General features: G+C 44.3%; 1 protein-coding gene across 2 annotated transcripts in view; it reads left to right on the top strand.

Annotated features, from left to right (window-relative positions):
- zfpm2a (zinc finger protein, FOG family member 2a) overlaps positions 1–23,758 on the top strand; it is a 122,988-nt gene that overhangs the window by 22,131 nt on the left and 77,099 nt on the right. For both annotated transcript variants that reach the window (XM_030101919.1, XM_030101918.1), the window contains exons 2-3: positions 10,716–10,874; positions 18,160–18,261. In XM_030101919.1, coding sequence (XP_029957779.1) covers positions 10,716–10,874; positions 18,160–18,261 — 261 coding nt within the window. The remainder of the gene's footprint in view (positions 1–10,715; positions 10,875–18,159; positions 18,262–23,758) is intronic.

Below are 23,758 nucleotides of genomic sequence, written 5' to 3'. Positions count from 1 at the left end.
AACCGCTGATGTTTTTACTTGGTCGTACATTTTTTGTGAAATATGTAAAATGTAAACCGAGCCTCTAACGATTCCCCTTAATGACGTGGATCTCGCTTTTCTCCCCCGAATCGCGTCTTAGCGGGCTTCGCAGTGCGGGATGTCTGATATCTGAATATTAAAAGGGAGTTTCAAGCTCATCTGCAAATGTGATTTGCACATATCACACTTCTGCAGTCGTCAAGCTGCTTCATCGCCAAGCTTCTGAGCAAAGAAGGCTGGGGAGGGGAGAGAGGAAGAAAAAAAGAAAAGGAAAGATGCACATATGGGTTGCTATTGATGTATTCCATTTCTGACCTAATTTAAATCCCTGCCAACAAGCTCATATGCATACTGTACATTTGCTAAATTACAGAGTGTAAACCTTGCCTTCTCACAGAGACAGGTGTAAACATCAATGTTGTCATAATGCACCACCAGTAAATATGATAATCGCGCCATGCTGCAATAGAGCACAAAATAATTTGGACATCATTTTGATGCCTGAGGGGCCCACGGGAATGCCCTCCACAACGAAGGTGGCCCATTGACATGCTATACACGCCAAGATATAATTATGGCTGCCTGTCTTTGTTCCTCCCAAGCTTCCTCTCAGAGCACTAGTAATTTGCTTGTGATATTTTGGTATTCTTTACGATTGACTTATTCTCTGTGGACTTGAGTATTACATGGGTGTAAATGAAGATGCGAAGGAAGCCGCTCCGCTGCCAAATCCCAAAGTTCACCAGTGTAACATCACAAACGGCAAACTCCGCGCAGATACGGCAGCCGTTATTTTGTCGGGCCTAATTTGAAATTTCAATCGCGGCTCCTGACACGTGACGGCTCCCGTTGCTTTCGATTTTTTTTTTTTTTTTTTTTTTTTTTTTTTTTTTTTTGGGGCGCCCGCTTGGAGTGTCATCGCCGGCTATCTGTGTGGGACTCTGCTGATAATAAGGGGCAACGCCAGAATATCTTTAGGCTATGCAGTGTGTCGAGCCGCGGTTTGTTGTCATGATAATCCCCTCATTTGTAATGTCGGGATCAGCAGGTTACGGCTCTCCACTTGCCTGCCATGTCAAGACTTGGGACTGGCGAGGTGGATTGTCATTTCTGAAGCAATATTTTGACAGCGCCTTCGCTTTACTCGTATGCTGCGGCTCAAAGGTCAGAGCTGTGCCACTTCCATTTACTGTGTGTGAACACTCAATCCCTGAGGAGTGGAGCTCTCTGCCTCAGTCTCTCTGTGTCTCTCTCACTCTCTCACACACACACACACTTGCACATAGTTGTTCTTTTCTGCCTCCCACCATTTACCTCACTTGTTTTAGGAGATAGGTGTCAAGTGTAGTCCCACACAGAGCTTTATAGCGGGTCGAAAGCGTCCAAATTGAAGGGCAATTACAACTTATAAACCTTTAGAATGGGGTAAATGGGAAAAGGCAGCTCTGTTCACTTTAGCTAACCGTGATGCCTGATTTCTCCTCCTGCCATCATTCCAATTAGTGTATCGCATAGACAGCCACCTCTCCCTCAGCCGCCGCCGCTCCCGCTCTCCTCATATCACTCACACACACCGCTCGGTGTTTTTTAAAAAACATAGCCCGGTGTGATTGTTGCAGCCGCACAATGTCTCAATGGTGTAGCTGTCATCCATTTTCCTGTGCGCGCGGCGCCACTCCTCACACACCGAGGCAGGTTATGTCAACCAAATAAGGCACTTGTCAGTAATACAAAAAGACATTGTTGCTGGTCCATTGTTACCTGCTCTGCCAGCTATCATATAGAAGGTGATGGAGTGACGGTGTTTTTGGAGCGCGGAGCAGCTCCTCAGCCCCAGGGGTATTATGGGTGTAAATCTCCCTCACACAGTTCTGCTCCAGGCCAGGGAGAGCATCATCATTAGCCATAGCAGATGGAAAGGGGGGCTTGTGCTCTCTTCCTCCCTCCCTCCCCTCCCTCCCTCCACCCTTGCTCTGTACTTCTTGTTGGGACTGGTGCTGCTGGAATCCCTTTTTAATACACAACACGGGTAGATGGGAGCAACAGCCAAGCCCAGACAATGAATGATGAAATCCACACGTAATCAGATGAAAGCTACAGTAGACACAGAGCCCAGGAGACTGATTCATCATTTATTTGTGAAGTGGTGATAGTGGAGGTTTGGTTAAGCGCTGTGTCTGTTCACATGTTTGTGTTCTTTTGTTTTGGTGGGAGGGAGGACTCGCACAGCCCCAGGTCTGACTGATCGTATCTTTGAAGTGATATTGTTTTAAACTTTTAAAATCACTTCCTCTGCTGCTTTGTTGTATCAGACTGTAAGTGGGATGTCTTCAAATGCCCAGGAAACAATTATATGATTTAAAATGGGATTATTAAGAATGTTTCAATAGATATTTTAACACACAGAGCTCTTTTATGGGGTTAGTTCATAAAATGTCAATCAGATCAATCTTTTGTGTAGATTTTAATGATCTGAGCTGAAATCGCACAAAGCATAACTAAAGTTTGGTCTATAATTTTTGAATATAAAAAAACTGTATTGAAGTTAGTTTTCACAATGTGTGGTTTATCCAACTTTCTCATTATTTCATGTTGGGTGAACCTCTCTCAGAGTGAACACACACACTTTGATACCAGCAGTTATAAAAGTCATCTGCACACCCTGTGACTAAAACACAGAGAGCTCTGGTAGGTGTGTCCGGACAGCACCTCACACACCATACTTACAGAAACTATGGATTATCAGAGGATTCAGTGGGGTCATTTCCAATTAGCCATGCTCGAATATTTTGTACTTCATATGGAACCTCAGATTTGGATTTGACAGATGTAATCATGTTGTATTTGTAAGGGGAGCATACTTTTTCATTTAGAATTATTTTGTAATTGTTTTCAATTGTAAAACATAATTTCTCAGTGTCAGTTTTCTGTGCTAAAATGTCTTCAACCACAGGCACTGTTTTCTCTGTGGAACTTTTTTTTTCATTTGTTTGTACTTAACCTTAGAGTTTTTCTAGAACTTTACTTTCGCTGCATTTTTCTGCTACACTTTGGAGACAACCACTGTTTATATCATGATCCCACAAGCCGGCAGGGATGGAAAAATTCACCCTAAAAACTGTAAATTTGGCGAATAAAGTTGCAAGTTTTCAGAGCTGTTTATATACTGGATTACAGCACAAGACCAAAATCTGATATTTCATAAGAATCCAATATCAGCCTGATACAGTAACAGTTTAAGCCTGAATCCAAGCAGCTAATCGGCACAATCACTTATCAATGAGGAGTATTTATCTCCAGAAACCACTGGCTCCTCATTGATGCAGCAGTATTTCACAGTGTGCTAGAGGCCTGCTGTCCAGGGAGCAGCGTGTGTGTGTGTGTGTCCGTGCATGTGTGTGTGTGTGTGTGTGTGTGTGTGTGTGTGTGTGTGCAGTTTGACGCACTGGCAGAATCCTAATCTTGCAGCAAGAAGCTTCACATGGCCAGATCAAGAATTAGGAAGGGAGGCAGAGTGGGGTGGGGGGGGGGGTAATGGGGAGAGAAGGAGGCGGAGGAGGAGGAGGAGGAGGAGGAAGGGGAGGCGGGGGGAGAAAAAGCCCATCTCGGTCTGTGTTTTAAAGGACAGTGCTTTGAATGTCATTTGACAATTTCCTTTTAATTAGAACTAATTTACAGAAAGATGCCCACCAGCTAATCTTTACAGGATAATTAACTTCTATTTTCTTTACTTTTAATTAAAAAGTGGAAAAGATTTAGCTGATCCATAAAGAATTGTTCTTTTGAAATGTTCATCAGACTTCACACTTCTTTTGGCATTGGTAATATTTAGATCCTATCGTCAACTCACAGTCTCCACTGAGTTATTGCAATGATTTTCTCGCCCCTTATCCGAGGTATTAAGAAGTGGAACTATCAATAGTAGAAATGGGAACCAGAGGCAAATTAGAATTGAATTAATGAAGAATTTATTGCAAAAGGAAACCCCCCCCATCCTTAATAATACTGGAATGAAATTGACATCTTAGATATATCCATTTCATAGAAATTCCTTGATGGAAAAATATTGTTTTATCTACACTATTTGATACAGTAATCATTTTTCTTTTTCTGAAGGCGCCCCATTAAATTCTTTGAAATGATGCTCGGCTAAATGCTAATTGTTGCAGCGGCAGTTTTAACATTTACAATATTGCTCTTTCAGCCCCCGCGGGCTCACAGACCACTGAATGTGATGAATTTGATGCTTTTCAGGTTAAACAACAGTGTCTTATTAAGCACTTAAGACACAGTCAAGTGCCCCGGTGCCTCGACAGAATGAAAACTCCCTCAGCCTCATCAGAGCCTGCTGGAGAAAAGTCTTTTCTCGCCACTGTTCGCAACCTTCCAAGAGACTTTACTTAGTGGAGATAAAGTGAGCCAATATGAGGTGAGCGCGCTGTAGACAGAGCCTCCACTCGTCTGCAGATGAGCCAATGGCTGAAGATGGATGCCCCCACTTAACCATGATAGCTCCCTGGAGGAGCCTCACTCAATGGCTTCATTAAAAGTGAACGTTCTAGTGAAAAGCTCGCTTATAAACCAGTAATTAAGACCACACATATTTTACCTGCTTTGTTTCAGCTGTCACCTCCAGTGTACAGGCACATGGTTAACTTTTATTTCCTTATAAGTAACAGAATGACACTAATAAATCACTCAGCCAGAGGAGAGGCGAAGTGTGGAACAAGGAAGACTTTAAATCCAGCGCGCTGGCCATTTCAACGGCGCGTTTTAATCCCTTCGTTGCACCTACAAAGCAAATGTTACCCGGCAAAAGAGGTATTAACTAAGCCCATATTACTTGGAGGACAAGCTTTGTGACTTTTACAGACCAAACGTCGTCCACTTGGACGTGCGCGCGCATCTCTGGAAACTCTAGAGGCAAGTAAAGTCAGCAGAGTGAAGCAGGACCCAGCGAGCTCCACAGAGAAACTGGCTGGCATCTGCTGAAGCCCTCGGGCACGCTCAGAGGTGCCTCCAGCATTTTAATGGCATAGTCAAATGCCAGCATGTTTTCATGCCATTCCAATTCAAATTCATTGGATAAAGAAGTAAGAGCGTGTTATTCCCCTTCAACGGTCCAGACAGAAACGCCGGGCGCAACAACACAGAACTTAGCAACTCTCGCAAACATGCTGGGATCCAACGTTGTGTCTGATTGGAATGAGATACTCCACCAGAATTATGTTAACACTGTTTGAGAATTGTGAACAAAAATAAGCCTCCTTTTCTTATAGAAAGGGTTTGTTTTTGGCTTTTCCCCGCGTGTGGCTTTCACAAGCTGCCGCGAGGAGCCCGCAGACGGCGGCTCCCGGCCAGCGGGCGCGCCGCAGCCTCGCGGCAGAAGACGCAGATCTGCTGTAATGTAAACTTTTGTGGGCCGTCTGAACAAATGAAGTCACCAGATCACATTTAGACGCTGTGTCATCTTTTCGCGCTGCCGCCGCCGCCGCTACACAGAAGTGGTGCATCCCTGTGTGTGTGTGTGTGTGTGTGTGTGTGAAAACATTTATTCATCCTCTTGCCTCCACCCAACGACCAACTTACCCGCCCTTCTCCGCATTTTTTTCCCTTTCTCTTTTTTTTTCTTTTTTTTAACCGCAATTTCCAGATGAGCATTGATGCTGAGTTTTTCAAGCAGTTTGTTGACTGTTGATTGTAAGTGCCCCGAATTTAGGAAGGCAGCCATTTCTAATCATGAGAATTACATTGCTTAGCAACCGGAAAATCAAGTTAAACAATACCATTGCTTATTCTTGGTCACAGACTGCAGCGCTGAGAACACATCAGTCTCCACTGAAGCTGTTCCACGCTCCTCCCAGCACAAGCACAAGCACACACACACACACACACACACACACACACACACACATTTACACACAAGCAGCTATTCGCAGACAATATACAAATGGTAATTTACTTTTGACTTGTGTTACAGCATTAGCTCCACATTTAGTTTGATCACAGAGTGTACAAGTTGGAAAAAAAGGCTCTTTTTTGTGTCATTTATGCAGTTTGAAAAGATGCTTGAAATGAAATGTTCCTTTGAGGGTTCCTGTAGCATATTAAGCTATTAAGAGTTGCGTAAATGGTATCTATTTCATTACAGTGATCAAGGATTAAATTAGAGGCTTGAGCCCTGTAACATATACACTAAGTCTCTTCCAAGGCTGAGGGAGCCCTCTGCTTCCCAAAGGTCATTAGAGCTGAGGAGAGAGTATGGCCCCGAGTCTCTCCTCGCCTCTCTCCACTTCCTCCTCCTCCTCCTCCTCCTCCTCCTCTCCCTCAACCATCCCAGTCTCATCCTGCAAAACAATTTTCTTTTCCAATTCTGACACTTTGCTTTCAGAGACCTATTGTTTATCCCTTTACTCCCCATCAACTACAGATGCATCTAAATCTGCAGGGTTCACAGCGCGAGGCTACCCGAAACCTGAGACAGAGCCTGCGTGTCTCTAATTCCTCCCTCCCGCCTGCCGAACTGGGTGCATGCTCACCCGGAAGTGAGGAAGGCCCGGTATCAGCGCTGGCACAAAGGGCCAGTCACGGGGAGCAGACTTGGCAGGGGTTGAGCTGTGTGGCCCTGTTGGATTTTTCGGGCCGCATTATGCATTCATGTTTAGTCTCAGGTGCTACGTTTTTATCCCCAGACCAGCTTGGACACGTTTTCAATAGACCTTTTGGATGAAAAACTGTATAGGTGGGAGCAAAAAATGATTTCCATGCTTATAGAGATCTGCTGCTTTGTTCTGTCAGATTCAATTACCTCACCTCTAATTAGGGAGCTATAGAGGAGGCCGGGTTTGTGATCCACACATCACACTGTGGAACCTGCTGATAATGCGAGGTATCGCTATCACAGCCCGGCCACCAGCTCCCCACATTGCGGACGGCTGAAAAAGCATGCCATGAAATTAGCAGTCACTCATACAGTTTTTGCACATACACACATATTTCTTTAGAGCTTTTTTCTTCTTTCTTCCTCTATATATTTTTTTTAAAGCGTGATCGTCGAAGGCGACGTCCGTGTGTGTTTTCCTTTTCTGTTTCAGTCCGCTGAGGCGCCGACTCGAACGCAGAGCGCTCTCCTGAAGATATGCTCATTCCGCCACCTCTGTCCGCGCTCCTCTCTTCCCCCGCTCCCCTTCTCTCTGCGATTCATTAATCCTCTGTCCATCATATGGTCTCAGAGTATCACCCCATTTTATAGACTCAGTGGGGGCATTACCATATCCCTCTCCGGAGCTCCACTCCGCATGGCCGATCTCTATCAGACAGAGGCCATGCCATGAACAAAAGAGCCACTGTGATCAAGCCCGTATTCAGCTAGCAATGTCTCTATTAGCATTGGCTGCCGCTGCATGACTGTTTGAACAGCGCTGAGATTCCCCCCTGTAGTCGGCAGAGGAAGAGTCTGATGAATGTGCACGATAGGGTGGAGGTTGGGGGGTGGAGGGTGTGGATGACGGGACCGTGGGCACGCAGGGATACCTGGACAATGACCCCGAATGAGAGGAAGCTCAGACGGGCTGCATTCTCCCAAAGCATCCTCTTACAAGAGAGCGGAAAGCCGTCTTTGTATTGAGGACGATTTTGGGCAAAATCAAGCCTCTCTTCAGAAAGGGAAGCTCATAAATTAGCACTTGTAAGTCTGAACTCGAAAAGCTGCTGCGCTTAAGGTTACGGATAATTGTTGGAGGGCTGCAGTTACTAATTAGTTTAATGATTATTTTTTATGATTAATTCTTTACTCAAGTGGTTCCCAACTTGTTGGAGTCATTTAGAAATGAAGAAAAGTCTTCTGCTGATCTGTCTGCACCGGTTATGACCAAGTGTAGTTTAATCAAAGTGATATTTCTTATCAGATTGTTCCGCCCTTATGCAGGACCAAGACTCCTGAATATGTAATCGTGTCCTGGATTTAATAAGAATAAGGTCAAATTAGAGAAAAGCTGGACTTTTTTCCATACTGAGCACATTTTCTATTTTGTTTTTCATACATCTTTAATTTGCTTCGCATTTCTGCCTTGATTCTTGCAATCAAACGGTGAGAAAACTGCCACGGATTAGTCATTTGAGTTACCAAAATATACAAAACGTACTGTTTTGTTTCCTGATTAAATGTAAGTTGCTGGTTTTGCTGTGTAAATAGGTTTTGTTGACACTTACATAGATCGTGGCACTTCTCATTTCCACACATGCTCTAATGAGAGCAGAATTTAAAGTGGACGGTGTTGTTGTTGTTTCTCGACGGCGCCAAACGCAGACGCTCTCTGCGGTGTCGTTGGCCATCTGAACTCTAGAGGAGGCTCGATAAGAGGGCGAAGCGACAGGCATTCCTCCGGCCGGCCCAGTTCATCCGCAGACCCTATAGAAATGCACCAACAAGCGTGGGTCACACAGTGAATGTGACAGGATTTTAAACAGTACACAACTAAATATAGCTGGAACGCCACTATCAGAAAATGAGTTAGGAGTGTGGTGCTGGTCGTTTAGAAAGTCATTATTCTTATCATTGCTGTCTCTGAAATAATTTCAGGTCTCTCCATGCAATGAATACTGTATAATAAACTAAACATGTGAGAATGTGAACAAACTTTGGTAATCTACATTGGTCCCCAAGAAGTAGCCATCAGACCCCCTCTTAGAGTCTCCGACTGGTTTGAATATTTCTTTTTGTTTATTTATTTATTTTTTTTTCCATATTCAGCAAGGCCTCCAGTATCTCTATCAGTTTGAAAATGCTCCATTTAGTTACTATCTGTTAGAGTGGGGAAGTGAGATGCCCTTATTCTGAGTCTATTAAACCTCAATTCTATCTCATCTTATCTCCCTAATCTTTGTGTCTTATTGACCATGAAGTTTATCTTTAATCTCCCTTTACCCTTATTATCGCACAACACTGTAGGTCTATTTTGTGCCGTGCAATGGTGCTGCTGTATTTGCCGGCAACAGAGGGGAGAATCATTTAGTTGTACACACAGTTCTTATTCAGCTGTGTAATGGAATGTGTACAGGCTGTGTGTATAGAAATGTATTTCCCCGCTTTCTTTCACACTGTCTTCAATTGCCTTGGCAGGAGCCTTTAACGCCAGTCATACAATCTCCCCTTGATACTGCGATATTTATCTCCCGGTATCATCTTAAGCGATGGTAGACTCATTGAGTCACTTCACGCCTCACTTCACTCCTCAGCGAATCAGCAGAAGGCATCAGATAAGATCATAAAACTGTATCCTAATTTAAAAGCAGCACTCTGCCTCCGCAGTGTCTATTAGAGATCTGTGTGCTAATTCTTTTCATGTCCGGGGCTCCTGCAGATGTAGGCCTCTACAAAGGAGTAATTTATAAGACTAATGAAAAGAGCAAGCAGTTTGTGGACATCAGGGGGGTCTTTTATGAGGCTCGGTGCAGGGAAGAAAGAGAAACAGGAGAGGCACACCAGCCCCAGTTTCTGAACGGAAATCATTGCTTTATTAAAGCCGAGGGGCTCACTCCCGCTACAATAGAACAAACACACTGAAAGGTGTCGAGAGGATGTAAGTGTTCTCTGTTTGAGCTGCAGAATGATGCGCGAGAGGCTGCGACGCTGCCGTGACAGGCAGAGGCAGCATCCTCATCTCGCAGACAGCGATAGCAATACTTCTGACATGATTATCAGGAGTTTGGTGTTTTTTGTTTTTTTTTTTGTTTAGTTTTTTTTTTATATAAAATTGTTGCAAGTTTCTCATTCTGAGTATATTATTTCAAATATAAACTCCCCCTAAACTTAAAGTGTTCAGCCGCTTCTTTGCAACAGTAATGCGTTTTGCAGGCATTTCTTCCTTTCTTCCTTTTTTCCAGGAAGGAGAGGTTTGCAAGATGCACATTATCTTAATAACATTCAAATGCCGGGTGAGATGTTTTTCAGAACTAATACAATTCAGGTAGCTGTACAGTAATTCCATCAACACCCTTGATTGAAGCAAAATGGTAATATGCAAATACCAAAAGAGATGTACAGCTACAAGCAAAACTCTGAAATCATTTAGATTTAAAGAAATAATATTGCACAGAGGGGGGAAAAAATTAATCACACGGAAAAGTGTCTCCTTTAAGATTGCACTGGTGTATTACCCGGAGGCATGGAATGTAAATGGAAAATCAACATTGTACCCTGTGATAAGGCTAACAAATTAATAAAAGTATTTTCTTTCCTCCTCCCATGCTGATGCCTGTATGAAAAGTCTGGCAAGGAACTTTTTTTTTTTCCTTCCCCTTCCTACCTCCATCTGCGCGAGGGTTTTGTTTTGCAGGTAGCAGGATTAACATCAGCGCTCACCTTGGCTGCATGTCAGCTTGTTTTTCAGAAAACTACACAGTCTCAAAGGGCTTTTTTTTTTTCTTCAACAGCAGCGATGGAAGGACCTCTGTGAAATATTATGGGAAAATCAGACTCTGTATTGATGTGGCTGAATGTGCACACATTTGTAAATACGGTGCAATGCTGCTCTGTGCTTGGAATCACATCTGGATCGGTGCTATTTTAACAAAAGAAATGAGGAGTGTTTTTTTGTTTCTTGTTCCTTTAAAGCTGGAAGGATGTGATGAAACTGCTGAACATCTTCCGTGTGTGCGTGCGTGTGTGTGTATGTGTGTGTGTTTTCCCTCAGGTCCTCTCGAGGATGGCCTGGAGGAAGAGGAGGAGGAGTGCGTCTCCGAGGAGAACGAGCTCCTGGCCAAAGACGAGTTCACGGTGGAGGAGAACTTCACCGCCGAGTTTGAGACGGAGAACATGGCCTGTGAAGACATGGAGTACTTCTGCAACAAAGGTGGGAAATGTTTATTCAGTCCCCGGCTGCGAGTGCTGCTCGTTTTTCATACCTAATATGAGACAATATGTTACGTCTCGCTCGCGCCAAACATCAAAAATAAGTTAGACTCCTGCCAATTGCGTCTAATAAAATTCCGCGACATGTTCGAATCAGACCTGGCAGCGCTTGTGTCGGACTCAGGATTTTTCCTGCGCCGTTGCCTAGAGTTGAAACTATCCATTTTGATATTTGATCCCAGCAATCTCAACCCAAGAGCAGTGGTTTGATCTGAGAGGGAGATGGCATCGGCAACACTGGCGCTCTCCCTGTGATAGTGCTGTGAAGGTGTGCGCCGGTGCACCAATGCACTGGAGAGCGCCGCGCTTCCCTTTGAGCCGGCGCTGAAGCTCCGCAGAAACACTCAGCAGCACCTGCTACTGCTCGGAGGTCCAGCACTATGAAAGCGCCTCGGCGTCGCCAAATGTGCCCGAGTCCTCTTTGAACTCCAATTCAATTAGATTGCTTCTTTGTATGTTTGTTTCATTTCGGTCACACCTTGCCATCACAGGAGCTAATTTGTGGTCTGCTTCAGGTTACAGTGTGAAGATGACAGACTTGTCCCGCCTCCCCTGCCCCCCCCCCCCCCCCGACTCCTCCGCCTCCACCACCACCCCCCTCCAACCCTCCACCTCTTCCTACCCTCCGGTCGCGTGGCTTTCGCTACCCCAGGTGTCCCCACTCTCGCTGGCGCACGGATGCCTTAAATTTGACTTTTTAATGAAGGGCCCGCTTTGAATGTCTGTCTCTTCCCTCTCCTTTCAAAGGGAAATTTGTTTAGAATTATTTCTTCACACTTCTAAACTGATGTGCCTCGTGGGATTACATTATTGAGGAAAAATAAATCTTTCATGTTTCAGGTAGGCTATGCCCCGGTAATCGTATCAATAGTGTTTTCCTTTTGTTCTTCGGTAAAAGTCGAACGGCGCAATTGTTCTGAAATTGCAATTACCAGCGACGCCTCGGTTTCTTCACCCTTTGTCTCCTTCGTAATGTGTCCGTACTCCAACTTCAAAGTACAATGCACGGTCTGCTAATAACCCACGAGCTATGAAACAGATGGCGCAGTGCATATTGGTTGCTCAAGCGAAAGGGTGGAAAAAGTACAACTTCTGGAAATCTTCAAAGAACCTTGTCGGAGCCATTTGATAGTTTCTTTGTTTTGGGTAAAACCATGCGGCGGAGTTGGGCCTCAAAATCTCCTTTTCCCTGTTTGTGAATGAAGTCAACACAAAATAGCCATCCGACATGTCAAGTGGTGCTTTCCGTGGCCTCTGCTAATCTGCTCCTTGTCATACACAAGCCCCAGCAGTCAGATTCCGCATTACTTCTGCTATCTAAGCTTACAGTAGCTAAGTCTTCCTTTGCCTCCTAAGACCCAAGTGATGTACTATCCAAATTTTCTTTTTTTTTTCCCTCGTGGCAAGTTGTGTGCAGTCATCAGGTGTAGCCATTTTCCCCATGATCCCCTCCTCAATTAGATCTGTTTAAAACTAATGTCGGAGTGGCTTAAATTTACCCCACTTCTGTGAGACCGCCGTGAATTAAACAGGACGCAATCCTCGCGGCATTAAATGGTTTAAGTGTGTTATTCCTCAACTATAGGAGGAAAAAGAGAGCCCCCTTGATTAACTAAACCCTCTCAAATGTGATGGCGTGCTGTAATTAGCCCTGTGCGGACTTGAACGTGGGTTTTAAAGCAGCCACTCATCCCATGGCCTTTATCTTCTGCTGCTTCCCGGAGAATAAGGTCTCCCGTGTAAGGTTCCTCCACTGAGCAGTGACTCTCTGGTCTTAGCTTAGCCTTGTATCTGTGTAGTCACTCTCTGAAATGGGCTTGTCAGGGGGACCTAAAACCTCCATTAAAAGTTTCAGTCCATAATAGGTATTAAAAAGCTGTAGGAACACAAAGAGGAGTACCAATTTTCATTAACATATGAAGCACTTATTAACTTTGATCAGAGTGCGGTGAAGTAGCAAAGCCGCTTAAAGGCGCAAAGGTCAAGAAGTTGAATGCCACCAAAGACTCAGCCATTTGCCTTACCCTTGCAGAAAAGGGAGTCCCCAGATAAGTGCTTGGAGCACCTTGACGTCCCATCTTGGTCTCAGGCTTGGGAACCTCTAAACTGGATGAGCGTTGACGCCACAACCTGCCTGGGTCATGGTGGCTCGGCCCAACCGGCGCTTTATTTGGCTAATGCTGTTTGAGGCTGTTAGCATCACACTCAGAGAGATCACCCAACAGCAAAATGGCATCTGAAGTGAACAAAGTACATTTTTATATATCAGTCCTCTTCTACAGTGGGTGAATCAACGCGTTTGGTTCAGCGACATTCAGCATTTTTGCAATTGCAACATCAGGGCCAGAGTTACTCCATCGCTCAACCTGGTTGCCACAAATTCCTGTTTTCTCTGTCAAATTTTTCAAAAAACTGCACCGATATCAGATGATCTGATATTCAGAAATAACATGTTCCTGTGACTTAACTCACATGAAATGGCCTCAATCACAGCATTGATGTTCCATTGTATGCATGTAGTCCTCTTGAAAATTATTTCTTGTGCGAAAATCTCTTTTCACCCATTATTACAAATTGGTTAACATCATTCAACACCCAACACTAGCTTTATTTGTGATTTTACAGTTGACTTATTTGATATAAAACACCTAAACTGTAGCACATTGTTGGTGACTGAACATTCCATCTTCACATAGAGCAGGAGAATCGGTTAGTTTTCTATCAACCACAAAATGCATCTGCTTGCATGGCGATGCATCGTTACCTTCCACAAACACAACGCCAACTATTCGTCGCAGACGTATCACTTATTTGCCATTAAATGTGTGACCAGCCTCATTGTCGATTGCACAGGAACAACACCGGGAGGAGAACAAGCTTTGGAGAATAGCAGCGCCGCAGAGAGAATGAAGACTGTTTTAATATACATGGCATTTCAGAGGGGGTCTGTGAACCTCTTCAGGAGCTCGCCGTGAAAAAACAGCCACACATCTAAAGAAATAACCTTGGCTTTCCCTTGCGATTAAACAAGAATCTTACCTCAAACAACTTCTCCTGCTCGGTCAATTTCACATTTATGGAGTCCTGCTTGTGAAGAAGCCACAGATGAACACGCTGCCTCCGCAGCAAAGATTTATACTCTATCGACACACCTGGCTCCATAATTGTAAGAAATATAGTTTTTTTTATATATATATATATATATACTGAGTGGCGACTTCTTCCTTTTTTTTTTTTTTTTTTTACTGAAATTGTGAAATTTCACCTTGCTCTTTCACCCTCCGTTTTTATTGTTGGCTATCTGTGAAGTTCAGCACAGGGTGTTGCCACAAGCTGTTCCCTTTAAGCGTTCCAAGTGTTGTCTGATGACAAATGAGTTCCTCACTTTGCTCTGACAGTAAATTTACATGTCATTTCATGTGTCTCATTTCCTCGATGTAAACCGTTTTTTTCCTGAAATTATAGTACATGTTTTTTTTTCTTTTTTTCTTTTTTTACCTTCCACCAGCTCAAACGGCTCGATTCAGATGTTGTTGTGGGTGTTGATGTGTCAGGATACATCAAGCACAGTTAAATGTGAGCATTTGCCCTCTTCTGCTCCGTTCTCCTCAAATTACAGAAATTATAATGTGGGCAGAGACGGTTTATCACAGTGGAAGCAAAGAGTGAAAGCAACGGACTGCATACCCAGGACTTAACATTGCAAATAAAAAGCCCACCTTGACCCTTCAAATAACCTCTCAGTGAGTAATTTGACTCGCGGCAGTCAGAAATGTACAGTAACAAGCAGAAAGTGGCAGAATTAATTATTCTCCGTGTAACACTGAAGTAATCAGAATCTCCGGCAACACAGGAGGAAGATCTCCTTGGCTCTTTCACCACAGCTGCCAGTGCCCAGAATGGTAAATGTGGAATTTTAATGCACAGTTGATGCTGGAGAATATGGGGAAATGCTAATTTGTGGTGCGATAAGATGAATCGAGTCATCCCTTTAGCCCCATTTGACTCAGTGGAGGAAATTAATCATTAATGTTTGTTAAGTATGACAATCTAACTGGGCCAGATCTACATGCTCAGAGACTGAGGCAGAGTGAGATAAAGACCCAGGCTGCAGACAGGGAGGAAAACTGCCAGATTCTGTAATGATGGGAATTTATTGGCATTTAAAGAGACAGTGGCAAGGCATTTCGCTAATAGCCTCCCTCCATTGGAGTGCTCTGCCTGCCACAAATTGCACGCAATTCAAACCAATTTTTCAGATAGCAGAGAAGTCTTACAGCTATCCTTGACTTTGGTGGAAAAGGTTGCTTCCTCGAATTGACTTTATCGGATGCGGCGCAATCTGCATCAACAACTAAATATGCAATATCAGCTGACGAGCAGCACCGCTGCCGCGGAGCCTACAGCCTCCCCTTCCCCAGGTTACATGCTGAAAATCATTCCAAAAAAAACTCTTAATACCACCAATACTCTGATGGCCTTGGAAAAGTGGCAGTAGGTAAAAGTCTTCGACGCTCCAATTTTGAAATATTCAGAATTACACAATCCAATTCTTGAAATGCTTCTTTTATTGTGCGGGAATTGTAACCTGACTCGGTGGTCAGGATTAAAGTGCTCTGAGCTCCTTAAAGTCACACACGAGAGATTGACATTTTCAAGGGCTTCCTTGGCAGAGACAATGCTAAAAGGGAGAGGAAAAGCCAATATGACTTTGTTGCTACCTTGCTGGAGGAATTGTTTGTGTAAATCGCCTATAAGCTTATTGACCTGAATGTGTGGCACGCTGCGTGTGACTGCGATTTGGCTAGAGAGCTGTCCTTTGATAGAGCTGCGATAGGGCTGATTTTAACAGCTCACTGGCTCCTCTCGCATGCCCGCCAACCCCGAACCCAGCAGGCCGCCGCGCCTCCCCAGCCCTCCCCGTCCCTTCTGTTCTCCTCAGCCTTTCTGCCGCTCTCCGCGAAGCGTATCCATTAGATTGTGCGCGCGGAAAAGGAACCTAAGCCAGATGTAAATTATGATCTAGGTGATAATGTAGTGGATGATCATTGACAATCTGTCTCCTTTGATAAGGACTGCAGAGGGGTTTCGGTTAAAACGATGAAACAAGGCCGGCTCTCGATTACTTAGAGCAGGTGAAATGGAGCACCTCAGTCAATTGGTTGTTATATTTAAAAAAAAAGAAAAGAAAAAAAAAAGGTCAAAACTCCTGCGTTGTTGAAAATCATAAAAACCAGGTGTTCATTTTCCTCCGTATTCCAGGTTTTATCGGGCTCTACTGTAAGCAGAGGAGTGCTACTCCAGCACTTCTTCCTCTGCTGTGCTTTTTCCGTGTGACATTTGTGCGGGAAACTTCATCAAAGCCCTGTGACATTGTTCCCTGTGAGGTTGCCTGGGTGATTGTGTTTAAAATGCACTGCAAACTGTGTTAGATAGAAGGCAGAAAATCCTTAATCACTGCTTAATTAAGGAATCATCTTGTAGCTTCATTTCCCGGGCTGTAATTAAACACTTCCAATACGTTTCGTTACAGGGCTTAACATGTTCGCCTGAGATCAAGGTAGTGCCTTTAATGTTATCTCGCCCGCTTTTTTTAAACTCCGCTCCATTGGAAGGAACTGTTGATATACGCCTTTGTTATCCTCGTCATAATACGAGCCTGGTATGCTAAAGAGGTTCTCCGGGCCCAACAATAAATAGTGGGGGAATTTACTCGAGTGGGCTTCCTGATAATATACTGGGAGAGGAGGAGGAGGAGGAGGAGGAGGAGTAGGGGAGAAATTGCCAGCCCAAGCAGACACTTGCATAAGCAAAACTGGGTCATAATGACCTCATGTACTGTAACTAGGACATTTCTGCAGACTTCCCGTTTAGAATCACTATTTTTCTTCATATACTGCTCCTATTTTAGTGCGAGGCAGAAAGCTGACATCCTTTTGGCAATGTTTGCTGCCTCCTTTGAAGTGAGCCATGTCAAAAAAAAAAAAAAGCTAAACAAGCATGGTGCGTGTGCTTGATCTGGAGATTAACCTAACGGAGGATGGACGGCGATGGAGAGAAGGAGTGTGTGTCCTGTGGCAGTTGTCACTGGCAGTGTGATAGCTGAGACTCAGAAGTGTTTTTTTGGGAAGCTGCAGGGGTGAAAATCAGATACAGATGGGGTAAACAACCGCACGGCCACAACAATGTGCTTTATCATATCTGCACATAGGTGCATTTTTATTATGTGCCGCATAAGCCACATCCTAACCACGTATTGTCTTTATCATAATAATATATTCACATCTAAATCTACATATCCTTTCCTTTTTCCTCCTTCTCCCTCTTGTAGACGGTATGAAGTGTAGTAATCCATTGTGGTAATCCAGGCCTGTCCTTGACCGTTCACTATTGGGTTTAAAACATCAAAGGGATGAAAAAGATGTGGCGACAAAAGTCAAAGAAATGTTCCTCCAGAAACCATCAAGCAGCACTACATGCCCCGAGCAGGTTTGCTCCCACTTGCTGGAGTTTGAGAGAGACACTCTTTGCAACCACTGTGTCAGCCACATTGGATTTATTTAGAGCGCCACACTGGGGGGCAACTCCTGAGCGCTGATTTATGTGTCCATAAACTTTCAGAACAAGCTGTACTTGCTATAGACATGCGAGCGTAGACGACGCTTTCACGGTGAGGACGTCCGAGCGCGCTCGGCAGGCACGCCCCCCGTCACTTCCTGTTGCATGTCCGGGAGGCGGGGCCAGTTAAACAAGGTCTTTAAGTCAGTCACATCCTGGCGAGAGATACCCAAATACCCCGTAGCATGGTCCGTCTGTGTGTGCCCCGAGACTGTAAATCAGCCCTGCATCCTATAACACACATTCTCGCTCGCTCCACAATAGATCAAACGGTAATAAATAGCCACTTCTCTCCCACACATTGCTTTCCTTCCTGTTCCATTGGGTTTCCTCTTGTTCCTGCAAGCACTCATGGGAACTCCTTTTACATAAAAGTGTGCAGCTGGACCGCACAACAAATGCACGTTTACAAAATTATGTATACATGAAGAGACTTTAGAAACTAACAAGACATATTACAGAAATAATATTCAAGCTCCACGAGAAGCTTCCCTTTAGAAGAGCAGCGCAGTTTATAATCTGAGGTCTAATTACATTCTGTGTCTGAATATTACATTTGGTCCGTCCACTCTGTTCACATTATGGAACTTTTTCTTCTTGTCTTCCAGGAGAGGAAGACGGCAACCGAGATGCAGGGGAGTCGGAGATGGACGGGCAGGGTGAGAAGAGCCGACACGCGGCTTTGGGACCGGAGGAATGGGACGGTCCAAGTAAGAGAAACCTTCAGAATCCACTGTACTGCATGTTCGTCATATTGATTTTGACTGGCATCTTAATTAAAGATGGAAAAATAAGGGAAAAAAGCCTGCATGCGACATAAAAAAAGCTACTTTAAATGCACATGAAAAGCACTCTTCTACCAACAAATGTCTCCTCCCACAGTGCAATGCAGATGTATCTCTTTCGCAAGACATTTTTTTAATCTTGTTTTGCCCTTTTACTAAAAGTAACTTCATCAAAGTGATGGATAATGCATTGAACAAGATAGTTGCGCGGCAATTACTGCTCAGCAATAGCCTGCACCCTCACTGCTGAACACACAAAATATGATTCCTTTTAATGCATAAAATGACCTCAAGAATTTATTGCAGGTACATGCGTTTAGAAAAAAAAAAAGAAGAAGGAGAAAAGGAAAAAGGGAAAGCGAGAGCAGGGGAAAAAAGTGGATTTGGGCAAGTTGTGCTTGCTAGCTCGAAGCCCCCCGGGGTGTGTATTTTATACTGACAGTGAATCAGTGTTATCGCACCTATCAGATAATGCATTTATCATTAAATTTCACATTTGCATTTAAATCTGGGGAAGGAAATGAGCATTGCTGGCTAAAGATAAGAGCGCCGGGACGACAGTAATAAACCATCACTGTGATCAGTCAGGAGACAGGGCTGAGGGGGTCAGCTCAGAACTATGGGGGCCGTGACAAAAAGGAGGCATCACATGCGGGAAAAAGGGCCTTTTGGGGGGGCGAGGAAATGCTGAGCTTAAAAATACTTCTTTGAAAAGGAGTGGATGGATGTAGCATGACTAGATGACTGACTGTAATTATGCTTCCCCGCTTCTACTTAGCCATCAGAATGAGAATTAGAGGCTGGGAGACGCGCTGCTGGACAGGCGTCAGGGAGACTCCGGTCTTATGGGAGTAAAGAGCCTCTTGCATGCATCGGGGACGGCTGAGCTGCAGAGGAGGTGATGTGAGACATGATGCCCATTTCATGTTTTACTAAACCGCAGCCCGAGTGCCTCCAAGTTATCAGAGGACTTCGACACTGCGTCCTAATCTCTGCTGTAAAATGGCACCGAGCGCCGCGCTGCACGCTACACCGGTGGGAACATGCCTCTATACGTGTATTGTGTCTGCTCGGCAGCTCGATTATCATTTCATCTCCGACTTGTTGCCACCCTGTTTTTCCGTCATCTCGGTGATATACCAACCAATTAGTGAGTGACTTACACCGAGGCATTCGTGCCCCTCCTGTGTTGTCTCAATGGGCAGCACAGAGTGGGCAGAAATTAATCTTGGCGCATAATAATGCCATTCACTCTCTCATCATGGCTGCCATGAAAGGTCATTTCCCTTTTTAATTTTTCCCATTGTGCTGGAAAAGTCAGATGGGCATGTTATAATTTGAATAAAGAGGGGAATCAGACAATCAGATAGGAACATTTGAAATGACATGACTTCCCGTTCAAAGCGATTAAAAGCAAATTTATTTAGTTTGAGACTGTCTACCCTTTAATCTCTTTGTAAATGTTCAGATAGTTCAGCATTCAAAAGTTCTTTGTTATTCTTTGGCTTAAGTTTAAGCAGCTGTGATTATGATCACCAACAGATAATTTTTAATCACCGCGGCGCGTGCATCTGAATAGGGTGTGTAATGGCCGTTACATAAAAAGAGAGTGAAGCCTTTTAATGAGGTGGGCTAACTCGGAACATGCCCACCTGCTTTGGTGATTCTATTGAAGTACCTCCATACCATTTCCCTTTTGCTGAGTAACAACAAAAGCCTTTTTACAATCTACATCCTGTAATTGAACTTTTTTTTCTCGCCGAGCATTTCATCTCCACTTTAGTAACTCACGTCAAGTGCTGTCCACGATTGCCCCCCCCCCCCCCCACCCCCACCCCACCCCTTTCCCCCCAACTCCTCTTCTCTGATTGTCTTTCTGTCTGAACGGCGGAGAAACCGTACTGAATGACTCCCTATTAATCTGATAGCCGGCTCTTCTCTGTTGTTCAGAGCGCTGGTGTCTCTGATGTGGAACACCCAGCGAGTTCCCTCTCTCTCTCTCTCTTTCTCTCTCTCTCCTCGTCTCCACAAGTATGTCCTTAAGCGAATCTGCACGCTGATCTTCTTGTCTCATGTTCATTTCTCGTCACGGATGTTTCACAATCAGCCGCTGATTCGAGAGATAGCGTGTCATGCTACTCTATTCATTTCCATGGACTGGCGGTGATAGGGATCTGACTCTGTCTCGCTCATTCTCTCCCCACTTGCTCTCCTCTAGGCTAATTGGGAGTGGTGTGCGTTAGCTAGCTAACTCCACTAATGAACTTGTTCTCAGCCTTATCTAAATGCTCGCTCGTGTAAACCACACCCCCCTTTCTGAAAGTCATGGAAAAAAATCCAGGGTTCGTTAAGAGTGCTGTAATTGCGATCGCTGCCATTTCGACGACGAGTGTCAACTGTGTGGAACGGCGGCGTTTCCTGTGTACACCGATTCACACGTTCACCCCCCCCGTTATGAACTGCGGCTTCACTAAATCAGGATAAAAAGCTGAAACAGTAGAACTGAGACATATTCCACTATCGCGCTCCACTGTCCGCCGCCAGTGCTTTGATTTGGACTGAGTTGATTTGCTGGATGACTAATGGCTCCTCGCATGCTGTGACGACGGAGTGGAGCACGTACAGATGAATCAACTTGCATGCGCTTTGTTTAAGCTTCCAGCCGCATCACGAATTTATAACTAAGCTTTCACAAAGCAAAATAACTTCGCTGTGCACAAGTGGAGAATCGTCTTTGATCACACCTAATGAGGAAGCATTAAAGGAACATCCCACCAGTATTCCACATTAGCTGAAGCATAACACTGGTGGACGGATTAAAACTTGGCTTGTAATGTATCGATTGCATCTATTGATTAGTGGCAGCATGATCCACGTTTGATCATACCGAAAAGCTGATGATCTGATTTTGTTTTAGTGAATGAGATCTAATGTCCACTTTCAGTCTGTGTACCAGTCACACCTGCTCTGACCCTGCTGCAGAGACGATTCTGAGATTCTGTGGCTCTTTAATTGCTCTGCAGAGTTAAAAAGAAAAAAAAACCCCTCAAAAATACTGTTGTCTGGTTTACTAGAAACACTGCATTCTAGTTAAAAAGTCTTTGTTACAGACCGGGGTGCAGAGTTTTAAAGGTGTGGGTGTTTATTGGACAGGCAGGTAATAATAAAATATCCGGTTTATTAGAAATCATTTGAGTAAAAGTAAGATATTGTCAGGCTCTGTATGTTGTTTTTCATGTTTATAAGAGTAGCTGGAATACCTCCTCAACTCACAGATGATGGAGACAGCCTGGGAAACAATAGGTAGTCCTCTGACCCACTGGAGCTGTCATCTCGCACTGTAAATTCAACACGGGATAAATTGAATTCTTTGCTCAGCTGCCAAGTAGTTGTGCCTCAACGTCCTCAAAGTTACATTAAAGTGAGATCAGGATACTTTCTTAAACACACTTTGAATGAGGCACATATTGAAGAGGGAGAGGAGGAGGACTGTGGCGGAGTGCTAACAGAAGTGATGTGATCACCTTGTCCACAAATCTCCCTCCGTGGCCGTTCCTGCCGGCCGGCTCGGCCCAGCTTGCTCAGCTCCTGATGCCAGCTGGGCAGCAGCCAGGGCGAGGCGGGGGTCAGGCGAAGGAGTGGCCATCTGAGAATCTACCTGACTGCGAGACACAGACGGAGCAGGAGCTGAAAGAGAACCCCCGAACCCCCCAGCGCACACGCACACACACACACACACACTCGCACCATCCACACTGCAAAATGATATCATCTTTATCCACCCCCGTCTTTTTTTTTTTCTCCCCCTTTCAAGACATCAAACATGCCCACGCTGAAAACGCAGCTTCACTCAGATGTAAAAAGTCTCGAGTCTCATTTTTGACTCCAGCCAACCCAGAAGGGTCTGTGGCCAATCAGTCTGCTTCTCGTCTCCAAAGGAGGGAAAAAAAAAAAAAACAATAACCATTTCAGGTTTAATGCACATATGTCATGCTCGGAGAATTGGAGGACCAGATGGCCACGATACTGTGGCAGGTGCCTCAACAAATGTTTGCGGTCGCCCGTGCTGCTATTTATATCGTGGTGAAACACAGACATGCAAATATTTGCAAAAGGACAGTGGGCCCTTTTTTGTTGGGAGTCAAAGCGATCACTAAAATAAACAGATGGGAATAAACCTTTTGGGTATTCGTCACCTGAACTTCGACATTCCCTTGGTTTGACTGAAGGAACTCACTGGGATGAAATAAAGACGGCGGTCTCAAAGGAATGGTGAAGATGCCACAAACAGCCCAATCTGCTGATGTTGAGGAGCCGCACACGTAAAATAATAGCATTATAACTTATAAACCATGACTACTCTGAATATTTCTCTTTGTTTCAGTGCGAAGACACCATGAAGCAATCTGCATTTAATTCAGTATTTCTACAAAACATGAACAATTTGTATTTTTAAAGAAAGGTAATAGCAGTGTCAGCGTCTTATCATTTCTGTTCTGAAACAATCTTCTCTCTTTGTGTATTTTCTTTAATTTGACACATCCAGTATTACAATTACATCCAATATATACAAGCGGTGGTTTACCTTTGAGCTTCAGGGTGCACAAATTATCTTTAACTAATGTTGGTCAAAGCTTGTCACATGATTTTTTGCAGGCGTCAACACGTTTTCATAAATTCACCGTCATCTTCATCATTATAACCATCATCCGCACTGATCCCTGCACAGGTCTCAGTGTTGTATTTTGTCTCCTACTCATTGACTGAATTAGCCAGAGCACATACGTTTCTTGAAAGTAATGTTTCATCTGTAATTTTTACACTTTGTGAGGTCCGCAGGCCGTACGTCTGACACTGCTATTATATGATCTCTGCCCACAGAGTTCAGTTTAATTCTTAATCAACGGTTCATTATGTGAGTGTTTTCAGATTTGCGAGCCTTTTGGCCTCAGCTGAACTGAAAGTAAACCCAAAACTTTGGTGCAAACGCAGACAAAAAAAAACTTAAGAATCCTTGCACAGCAACAGTCCATTTGAGCACAGTTCAGTCAGGTTGCTCTCAGTAAACAAGGCTTTTTCTAACTCAGCGCCCAAGTCCATTATAAAGTCAGGGTGTCGTCAAGGAAGGAGGGGCGAGCCGAAATGAGGGAGAGAGACAAACGGAGCACCCAGATGCAGATTAGGCTGCAGAAGATGAGGGTGTAAAAGGGATTTAATGGTAGGATGGATTAGAGAAATCCTTGTAACAATGTTAAATAATTATGGTTCCAGCCGAGATCAAAGCGCCATTGATTGAACCCCTCAAGCCTTCAGCACACAGTCTTGGAAAGCAAAGATTGGTAAACTAGTGCTCAGACCACTCCGGCTGCTCCAGTTAAATTGGATTGGAAATATTAGGATATAGATGAATCCTTCAGGAGGC

The sequence above is a fragment of the Salarias fasciatus genome, chromosome 11, assembly GCF_902148845.1.
Source record: "Salarias fasciatus chromosome 11, fSalaFa1.1, whole genome shotgun sequence".
In the NCBI taxonomy this organism is placed as follows: Eukaryota; Metazoa; Chordata; class Actinopteri; order Blenniiformes; family Blenniidae; genus Salarias; species Salarias fasciatus.
The sequence above is the reverse complement of the archived record's forward strand: the minus strand, read 5'-3'. Positions and strand labels throughout refer to the sequence as shown.